The sequence below is a fragment of the Pundamilia nyererei genome, unplaced genomic scaffold (assembly GCF_000239375.1).
Source record: "Pundamilia nyererei isolate P.nyererei 1_Seehausen unplaced genomic scaffold, PunNye1.0 scaffold00216, whole genome shotgun sequence".
NCBI classification, from domain to species: domain Eukaryota; kingdom Metazoa; phylum Chordata; class Actinopteri; order Cichliformes; family Cichlidae; genus Pundamilia; species Pundamilia nyererei.
This window is the reverse complement of record NW_005187617.1, coordinates 970,556-981,256: the sequence shown is the minus strand read 5'-3', so window position 1 is coordinate 981,256 and position 10,701 is coordinate 970,556. Positions and strand designations below refer to the sequence as shown.

At 41.7% G+C, this 10,701-nt stretch overlaps 2 protein-coding genes across 4 annotated transcripts in view; both read left to right on the top strand.

The window, feature by feature from the left end:
* Window positions 1-6,729, top strand: part of LOC102194488 (tyrosine-protein phosphatase non-receptor type 7-like) — a 13,796-nt gene extending 7,067 nt beyond the window's left edge. For all 3 annotated transcript variants that reach the window (XM_005748224.1, XM_005748222.2, XM_005748223.2), the window contains 6 exons: window positions 1,081-1,218; window positions 1,952-2,152; window positions 2,776-2,972; window positions 4,828-4,941; window positions 5,027-5,111; window positions 6,005-6,729. In XM_005748224.1, coding sequence (XP_005748281.1) covers window positions 1,081-1,218; window positions 1,952-2,152; window positions 2,776-2,972; window positions 4,828-4,941; window positions 5,027-5,111; window positions 6,005-6,112 — 843 coding nt within the window. In that variant the 3' untranslated portion in view covers window positions 6,113-6,729. The remainder of the gene's footprint in view (window positions 1-1,080; window positions 1,219-1,951; window positions 2,153-2,775; window positions 2,973-4,827; window positions 4,942-5,026; window positions 5,112-6,004) is intronic.
* A 2,086-nt stretch (window positions 6,730-8,815) lies between these two features.
* The window catches only part of LOC102194202 (ADP-ribosylation factor-like protein 8A), a 7,422-nt gene continuing 5,536 nt past the window's right edge, over window positions 8,816-10,701 (top strand). The window contains exons 1-2 of the mRNA XM_005748221.1: window positions 8,816-9,227; window positions 10,561-10,643. Coding sequence (XP_005748278.1) covers window positions 9,105-9,227; window positions 10,561-10,643 — 206 coding nt within the window. The 5' untranslated portion in view covers window positions 8,816-9,104. The remainder of the gene's footprint in view (window positions 9,228-10,560; window positions 10,644-10,701) is intronic.

The following is a 10,701-nucleotide window of genomic DNA, read 5'->3' as shown; positions in this document are numbered from 1 at the left end:
GTGTGTGTGTGTGTGTGTGTGTGTGTGTGTGTGTGTGTGTGTGTGTGTGTGTGTGTGTGTGTGTGTGTGTGTGTGTGTGTTGGACAGCTAAACAAACAGAAACTCAGATATGAGCCGTCGGTTTGTCAGCGTGGGAGTTTGCAACCAGGAAAACCACAGGAAGTGAGGGAGGAAGTGACATGTCCCCGACTCCCCCTCCCCCTGTCTTCCCTTACGGCCCACGCATCCCTCACACTGTGCAGCCTCAGCTCAATTTGTGTGTGTTTGTGGAGTGTGCGCCTGTGTTGTTAATTTTTGACAGTTTTCATGAAGCACCTGCTGCCTCTGCTGATGTGCAACAACAAGTAAAAAGTAGCATTCATTCATCTGCCCGTTCAGTTAAACTCCTGTTATATTTGGTGGCGTGCTGGTTGGACCCTTGACAGTTGTTATTGAATCTGAATCATTCACTTCCTGCCCTGTGAGGCCAGGGTGGTTTTAGAAGTCTAGGGGATATGATGAATGTGTGTGACAAAAACAACAAGTGACATTTCTTAATCTGCATTTGCATCCATTTATACCAACCTGAGAAATGAAACAACACGAAGAAAACGGTCAGAGTGCATCCAGCTCTGCTGGAAAATACCTCATAGTTGATTTGTGCAAGCCTGTTCTGGAAACGCCTGGTCCACAAGTCAGCAAATGCGCTTGTCAGTCACCTAATCAGAGCTGAGATGGAAACAGAGAACACTAAAATAGAAATTAGGATGTAAAACATGCTTTAAACTGTGGCGTTGAGGCTGGGTGAACTGTGCTTTGTCTCAAAGACACAACTGCTGCAGCTACGATGCTGAAAAGGTGTCCCCTAGATGTCTCTACCACAAGTACAGAACTCTGTGGACTTTCTCTTTATTTTATTTGACAACTAAAGTCTCAGTTTCCTCCAAAATATCATTAAATGTTTCTTTCCTATACCTACATTTTTGACACTAGAACCTCCAGTGGTTCTAGTGTCCTGGTATTGACCTCAGAGTAAAGCATTATACTGTGAGAAAGTTTACTGACTGATTGTTGTGAGATTTGATGCTCTTTATGTGGCAGGGCTACAAAGGGGCTCCCAGGGCCTACATCGCTACCCAGGGGCCCATGGTGCACACCGTGGGAGACTTCTGGGACATGGTGTGGCAGGAGAGGAGCAGTATCATCGTCATGGTTACGAGGCTGAAGGAGAACAACGAGGTGAGGAGACACAAATGTTGTTTCCCTGTGTTCATTTCATCCTTTTGTGTAATAGCTGTGCTGTACCGCAAATTTGTGGAAAAACAAACTGAAGTAGTGACATTATGCAGCGACACACCCTCCTCTGCACTGCTGTCGCTCTTGAGACACTCCCTGGTTGTCCTCATTTCACTGGATCTCCTCCATTGTGTCAAAAGTTCAACCTGAACTTTATTTCGGGGGAACAGGATGACCTCACGGGGTACCACATCTGTCAGGTAGCCTGAGTGATGAGCAGCCAAAATTGTTGTGGACTGTCAGTACACTGGGAGCCGTTGTATTCAAGATGGAGCACAGCAGCGCCTTTTCACCAAGGTTCAGATTGATTAAAGTGACAACGTTAAATTAGAAGTCGCAGCTGAATTCGCTGTTGCACAACAACACAGATATCGCACAAAATAACAACCACAGTTCTAGTCATGCATGTTTACTCACGCAGCTTCCTCTGTATTAAGAAATTCTGCGTGGGTGATTGGCAGGCCAGCTTTCATCAGTAAACACGATGTACAGAGTCCATTAAAGAAAGCTGCTTTTTATTATTATTTATTATATTTATTATATATATTTATGTTGTATATTTTCTACTCCATTTAATGTGACTTTATTCTTGTATTCTACTGTGCACTGAGCTGTGCATTCATGCTACATCCATCTGATTATGGATCTGAACACTTGGCTGTTTGTCTGTTTGAAGAAATGTGAGGTGTACTGGCCACAGCCGAGAGACAGGACGAAGAGGGTAAAGGAGGAGGACGAAGACACGGAGGAGAAGGATGGGCAGAGGGAGAAGGAAAATGAAGAGGAAGGAGAGACGAGACAAATCGGCAGATTCCTTATCAGAGTGAAAGACAGCCGAGAGAAAGACGGATTCACGGTCACAGATATGGAGATTCAGGTACAGTAGAGTTCGCAGATTTCACCTCCATGAGCCAGATGAAGCCATGTTTTAAATGTTTGTCATTTCTTAAGATCACTGTCTAAATGGATGACTGATGTTATTGCAGTCCTGCTCTACAAAGCTGCACTGCTTAAATGCTTTGTGGTTAAACAAAGATGGACCGATTAGACATCTGCAGAGGTGTTTGGGGTTTTTTCTGGTGAAACCACTCTGATTACAGACTTATGAAATATTTCTTAAGCTTTTATCAGCTTCTTAAAGCTTCTAGAAGATGTTATTAAGTTTGTACATTCATAGCAGTGAGTGGAAGTAGCTGAGGGAACTAAAGCAGAATCATGATCAGTGAAAATGAAATTACGTCTTTTAAAGTTTTTACTATTTCTTTTCCATGTGGGTTTCCTTGTCAGTCTAACAAAAACATCTTTGTAACAAATAAAAAAACAATTCATTCACATTTGGCTGATAAGTTTAGTTACTTAAGGTTTAAAACCTTTTTAAATTTTAGGAAGAAATAAAATAGTACTTTATTATAAATGCACGTTTCCAAAATAAAACCAACAGAAGCACCTGAGTCTGTGCACCTGGTTTTGTTTGATAACTGTGTGTTTGTGTGCTTTCAGCTCCATTCAGAGTGTCGACACGTCAGACACTACTGGTTCACATCTTGGCCTGACCATCATATCCCACAATGCATAGCTCCATATCTAAGGCTGGTGGAAGAGGTGGAGATGTACAGCAAGTCCCTCGTGCCGCCCTCTAGCTCTCAGGAAGTCTCTGCGCCCGCCTCCAGCCCTGGACCAATCATCATCCACTGCAGGTCAGTTTTAGTTTTCCTTCAAAAAAATTGTGATTTCTCAAAATGGATAAAATTGGTTCTGGTTAGTTCACGTTACCTGACGAAACACAGACAGGTGTCATATCTTACTCAACTAAAGCGTCACTTCGCTCGCTTCATTTTGCTCACAGCATTGAGAGAAATAAACAAGTTAGCCAAATAAATAAAATCTGCTGTCAAGCTCCAGTGGCTACGACTCAATTCATTTGATTTTTATTTAGTATATAGCACCAAATCACAACAACAGTCCCCTCAAGGTGCTTTACATAGTAAAGAAAAGACTATTTAATGATAGAGTGCAAACCCCAATAATCATATGATCCCCTCCAAGCAAGCACAGTGGGAGGAAAAACTCCCTTTAACAGGAAGAAACTTCCAGCGGAAACAGGCTCAGGGAGGGGCGGGGCCATCTGCTGTGATTGGTTAGCAATGAGTGGAGGAAGACAGGACAAAGACAGGCTGGGGAAGAGAGACAGAGATTTATAATAATTTATGATTAAATGCAGAGAGGTGTATAAACACATAGTGAGTGAAGAAGAATCACTCAAAGCATCATGGGAAACCCCAGCAGGTCTATTGCAGTGTAACTAAGGGAGGATTCAGGGTCATCTGATCCAGCCCTAACTTTACGTTTCTTAAAAAAGGAAAGTTTTAAGTCTAATCTTTAAAGTAGAGATCGTGTCTGTCTCCTGAATCCAAACTGGGAGCTGGCTCCACAGAAGAGGCCACTGGCCAATTAAATCTCATTATGAAAAAGTCACAAGAGAACAGAACAGCTGTTTATGCTGTTTATGCATTAAAATGAAGAAGTTGATCATTGCACCATGTTTTTATAAACAACGTTGGTAAAAGAGAACTAAGTGCTAACCAGCTACAGTTTCATTTTTCTCCTGCACTGAAATAAACGCAACAAGTCCCACCCTGGAAGGGCAAAAGAATTTTCTAAATAAAAGCTTGTGTGCAAAAAATTTTGCTTCAAATAAAGTCACAAAACATAACTGATTTACAAACTAATTTTACAAAAATAACTTTACGTTTACTTGTGCTTGACGACAAGGCAGCTGTGTGACCATTCAGGAACATGTTTTTAAACTGAAGTATAGACCTCTTTGCACAAGAAGGTGCTTTGCAATAATCCAAAAAGACAATAATACAGTAAAAATATAAAATACATTGTGTACATAAAGGAGAGTGAGGACCATAAACAGAAGTTAAAACATGCATCAATAAACCACTCTTGAAATACATCCGCTGAGAGCAGCGTGATGGTTATGGGTGAACAGACTGCGATGTGTCAAACCAGAGCCACGGCCGATGTGTCGAAAGCTGCTTCCTGCCTTAGAGCAGGGGTGGCTGCCTTGACTGAGCAGCCAACCACAGCAGAGAGGACAGATAAAAGTTTAAAGCGATGGGGCTGCGGTGACCTGACACACGTCTTTGAGTACCAATATGCTGCTGCATGCCTGAAGCACACAGAAACCAGAGATTCTGAGCAAAGAGTAAATAAATCTGCTGTGACTGAGTTCAAAGAAAAGTCAGCACAAAGGTCATGGATCTTACCAACTTTTCTAGAAACCTTCCCTATCATTTCCTCCACATTAGCCGCTTTTTAGCTGAATATCGTAGGACTGTCACAAGACAATCTTTGTAATTGTTCCTGTTCTCAAGTAAGAACTGCATCCAAAGGTGGAGCTCTAAAAACTTTGATTATTATTTGATTGATCAAGATTTTGTTCTTTGTGTTGATGAGACAGATGGATGAGTCGGATGAATACAATACTCATCCTAAATCTACACTGCTGTTCTCCTAACATCTCCCCTGTCCTCCGCTCTACAGTGCAGGTATCGGGCGGACAGGCTGTTTTATAGCCAGCACTATTGGCTGTCAGCAGCTCAGAGAAACCGGGCAAGCTGATGTCCTGGAGACAGTTTGTCAGCTTCGACTCGACAGGTGGGTGTTTTCCTCTCTCTTTCCTTTGCAGTCCGTCTTTAACATGCAGTTGCATGTTTAAAACCTGTGGTCTGCTCATTTGCAGGGGCGGTATGATCCAGACCTCAGAGCAGTACCAGTTCTTGTACTCCACACTGGCCCAGTACAGCTCCCAGCTGCAGCAGAAACAGGTACACAGCAGCACCCTGCCGAGACTGCTGCCTGTGGCCTTCAGCTCTGAGCCCAGTGGTTTATACAAATGTCTAAAAACAACAAACAGATCATTCAAAAAGTCTAGTTTTCTGATTTTCCTTCTTTAAATGTGTTTGTAGATTTATTGCACATTGAGTGGCAGCAACTATAAAAACAGTTTTTGGGGGTCCTGGTGTTGTTGTCGGGTATGTGCCCTATGCGACAATTCATAGACTGTATATAAAAGATGGAGTCAATCGTGGCGGTGTGACCCACTAGTTGGGGCACAGTTTTTTAAACTAGACCTGGGGAGTGTGCCTGAATCTAAGCATGATACTGAGGGACACTATAGGCTCACAGGCTTGTCCATCACAAGCCTGTGAGCATACCCTACTTTAGCCTGTTTTTTAAGTGTATTTGCTACCACAAATGACATGATAAGTTGTACTGAGCTGTATTGAGTAAGTGCAACGGGAGCCACAGTCTTGTAAACAACCAGAAATGCAGCTTTAAGGCACTTCCACACTGACTCTGTTCATACAGTCTGTGGGGACTGTTAGAGCCTCGAGTGGCCATTATTGGCGCTGCAGCCACAGGTTGCTGCCTAGTGTTAATATATGCAGTCATTGCTGCACAGCGCTTTGCACCAAAATAGTTAGAACTTGGTGGGAACTGTTTTCATCAACAGTTGGTGCTGTGGTGCATGTCCGTGGTGGCAGGATGATGTGGTTGGAACTGAATCCAAATAAACAACAGTTTGTGTGTTAGCAATGAAACATGTAACATCAGCCGCACCTTAATCACCTGAACCACAGCAGCCATCAGAGGACAGCTGCGTCTGTAATTTTTGGTTTGAGGTTGTAAACAGTGTACCAATTCTGAATATTTACAGAACCAGCCTGGCACACTGCCTCAGAGCCAGCAGAACCCAGAGGACCAGGTCAGCATACAGCTGCAGAACCTCGAGCTACACAGCAAACAGAACAGGAAGATCTCATAGAACCTGGATAACCAGCAGTGTCTTCAGAGAAGTCCAGGAGAAGCGAGGAGAAAGACGCCAGCAGCAGCAGAACTTAAAGAACTGATGCACCAGCAGGGGGACGAGGAGGATCCTACAGGGGCCCCAAAGAACTGGTGTTTGGCTCCAATTTGACTGAACAAGCAGAGAATAGGAATAATTAGAAGATCAAAAGCATCATGTTCATGACAGACTAAGACTGAATCAGACTAATTAAATAAAATAAGGCAGGAATATTCATTGGCTTGGCTGTGGTATTTTTCGAGCAGCTATTTACCACACACATTCATTTGTTTAACTCTAAATATGGCCTGCTAAGTATGAAGACATGTTTTAATAGTCAGAGCATTTGAGGGTATCAAAACAAATCACATAGATCTCTTCATGAAATGCGACCAGGACAGTTTGTCACATCAGCAGTGGCATGTTTGACAATCACAAATCATTGGATCACCATGTTTCTCTCTTATTATTTGACCCATTCTGTTAATTTATGAAACAAAAACACCTCTTGAGCCTTGTTGAAATCTGCTGTTTTTTGATCTCCTTTAGAGACTAATGTGTATAAAACAATCAGATCAATAAATTATGAATATAAATACTTTTTCACTCAGCAATTTTTAAAGGACACATTCAGCCGACCAGCTCTGCATTAAATTTTTTTCAGAAAGTTTAAATATTTTAATTCTATGTTTTAAGCTTCCAATAAAGTCCTGTGAATAAGTAAGTACACCCTATGGAAATATCTGGACAGCAGGTAAACATGTAAGGGCCCTTGTGTCCAGAGATGAGGGTGGTATGCTGAAGAAAAATGCTTCTTCAGCCCTTCGAGCAAAAATATTAAAAGATGTAACATTCTTCTGTTCAAACAGCGCGCCTCCTGACATCAGAAATGATTTTTCGTTGGTGTTGCTGTGCATTCAAAATTCCTTCAGCTGCCAGCTGTTCAAAGTGAATCATCAGAAAGCAGATCAAACATTCAGGGCGCTGGTGCTTGTTTCTGGTCCTCTGTGTCATGGACATGAAACTGGGGCAGCTTTGCCTGGAAACAATGATCTGTGCCGTGACCGATGTTCAAAGTTTGTTATAGAAAAAATGGTCTTTTAACAAAATGTGATTCTGGTTTCAGATTCTGCCACGTGTACTATTTGTCCAATTATTTTAATTAAAAGCCTTAAGTCCTGCACTTGACATAATCAAGGCAAAACATGACCCATCCCATCTACTTTCAGTGCCTGTATATGGGAAACACTTTATTAAAATTATGACTAATTCATTTTTACATTATGACTTGAATCACGGGTCCATTCCAGGTTCATGTTGAACTCTAAGATGAATGGCTTCATATTACTGGAATTATAACTAAGAGCCTACGATTTCACATGCAAGAAAGGAAACATACAATCATTTCAACAGTAAATGTGCAAAAGATGAATGTTTAAAGTGTTACTAATAATGCATTTATTGCACAATCAATTATCAATAGCGTGAATATTGCAAAGAAAATTGCTAATAATGCAGACATGCACAGTGAGTAAGTGCTTCATATTAGCTTTAATTATTCCAGAAACAAAAACATTTATTTCATAGTGGTGACTGTCCTCACACATAATGTGCAATAACTTGTACATTGTGTGAAAGTTATTGCACAAAACACATTAAATCATATTTATATGATTTAACACAGAGCAATGAGAGAGCGAGATGGACGAGAGAAGCTGACAGAGAGGTAGGTCAGAAGAAGAGAGAGACACGGATCATCGATGTCTGCTGAGGCCCATCATTGTTATACATCTTAGATAAAAACAATTGTTGAAACCTGTTGTCCTTAATTAGATGGCCCCGTAGCAGCTGCCAGAGGGCAAGAGATGAAACAGGTTAAATCGAGGATGCGAGGGGTCCTTCTAAACACTTTTGGCCTTCGTGAGGCAGCAAAGGTGTACAAGCCCTGCTGGGAGGGCAGAGAGCAGCCGACAGTCTTCTTTATAGAGGGGATGTAAAAGGTCAAAATACATATATCTGGTTTGCAGAACGTCATTTCTAGAGATGTGCCTTAAAATTTGATCTGAAATGACTCGTTATTCGTCATTGATAAGATATTACAATATTTACTTCCCTTTACTGCCAAATGTGTTTCACGAATGACGCACCTCACGGTGTCCCCTAGTGGTGGCCCTGGTGCCATTCCCGAGTCAGTCCTTTATGAATTCATTTAAAGAAAGTGCTCCAAGTTAAATAATTATATAGCAAAGCAAACTTTTTTAAAATGAGAATGTGTGTTTTTCTAACGTGATAAACTTCTATTATTATGAAGTTTAAACCAGAAAAAAGGAAAAAAAACTTTTTTTTTTTTTTAGCGTGAAAATCCGAAGGAGGGCAGTGTTTCACTCATACATACGTCTGACTCCTCTTTGCTTTGCTTTCTTCTTCATGTATCAGCCCCACCCAAACAGGAAGTAGCCCCTAAACCCCCCCCCTCCCCAACACGTTAACTAACAATTTAAACGTACCTAATGAAAATTAAAACTGTAGACTAAAACAGCTTTAATTTTATTTACTGTAGAGACCTTCTTGTATACATGTATACGTGCCCACGCTAAACGTTTGTTTAATATAAGGTTTGAACATACGTTTTTTGTGTACTGTTTTATTTTGAAGGGTGCCACACCGGATGTGATGAGCTGCGTTACTTTCGTATTTGACATAGCCGTGAGTAAAAGGCGTAGCTAGTAAACACCACAGCAGACGTCCGAGGCTGAAAACACCGATTGATTAAACCCGTGCCCCGGTACATGCTAAGCCTACCGGTGTGTTTGGTTCTCCCGGTGCCGTCCGCGGTTGTCATAGTGACTGTCAGCCTCCAAAACACCAGAACTGTCGGGGCGTTAGCCAGCCAGCTAACAAGCTAGCATAGCCATCAAGACGTAGCAGCATCAGTCGCAGCTAGCATTAGCATTAGGAGCAGAAGACAAAGATGATAGCCCTTATCAACAAGCTGCTGGACTGGTTCAAGGCGCTCTTCTGGAAGGAGGAGATGGAGCTGACCCTAGTTGGGCTGCAGTACTCGGGGAAGACGACCTTCGTTAATGTGATAGCGGTAAGGCTAATTTTTAACTGCTAGCAGATGTGCCAGCTGTCAGTTAGCATCTGGTTGCATCCATTGTTGTCCTGCAGCGGTGAGGTCAGCGTGTCTCCAACAGGAGTCGATAAGGTGGTTGTTAAATCAGTTTCTGCACAGAGCTGCAGCCCGACTTCATGCCCCCCCGGTGATAGAAGCTGCTAAGGCTTCGCATGAAGCCCATGATCGAGCGATAATTTATGACAACTGCTTTTACATTTGCACCGGTGGGCTTTGGACAGAAGTGAAGGCCACCCTTTGGGACTGGACTGTCATGCTTAGCCCTGTTATCAGGGCCGCTGTTGAGACTTTCATGTCTAGTGATGATGGGCGCCCCCCCCCCAACAGCCCAACCCGACCCTGCCCAGCTCATGTCACTGACCTACCCTATCACACACTAGTCACCCCCCTGTCATACCTCATTAGCCTCCTGTGCTGCCCAGTAACATAGTTAATGATTGAGGGACCCACTAACATATATTGTCCTTAACTCAGTAAGGTTTCCTTGGTTGTCTTTTATTGATTTTGACACCATTATTGATTATTCTTATGGCTCATTCTTTTATTGATTCACCATCAGTTTTCTGTGTGACCGATATTAGATCTGCACATGTTTTCACTTCTATTATCTTTGAGTCTGAAGATGCTTTATAAAATATGCTTTTTTCCCATAAATGCTCGTCTTTCCCTTAAAAAAAGCTAGGAGAACAATGTTCTGTTAAGTTTATATTTACAATTTATAGATGTTCTATGTAGTTTCACTGTGGTTTTTTTTTTAGGTTTAGTGCTAGCTAAGTTTGTTTGTTTGGGGGCGGGGGGTTCAACTTTTTGGAAGCCAACTTTTTGGCCTTCATGATTTCAGACTTTTCTGTGACCTGCTGATATTTTGCAGATTCAGATTTTCTTTCTACGAAACTATAATTGAAAACATATCAAAACAAAAATCAAGCTTCAATGGTGTTTTCATAACAACGAAAATGATTAAACTTTATAATGGCCATGCTGCTGTAGTTGGCTCTGAGCTGTGGATATCCTTATTTTTCATATATATAGGTTTAAAGTAAGTGTTAAAATACAAAAGTAACACTTAGGATACTTCCTGCATGTTTTATTTTAGTGAGAACTCAATATTGTTTTTGTCTTTTCCAAAAGTCTTATTTTTATTGTGGTTATCTGAACGGTTGATTCACACAAAGTGAGTAGCTAAACTTTCCAAATGAACTTTACCAGCCAGTGGATGATGTCAGAGTTACTCTCTGCACCTTTTATGATATAGTCTTTGTATAACTGTACGTTTCTTTGTGTTTTTCAGTCTGGTCAGTTCAGTGAAGACATGATTCCCACAGTCGGATTCAACATGAGGAAGATCACTAAAGGCAACGTCACCATCAAGGTCGATAGCTCCGTTTGCTGCCTTTGTCATGTGTGCTTTGTGGATTCTTTTTTTTTTTTT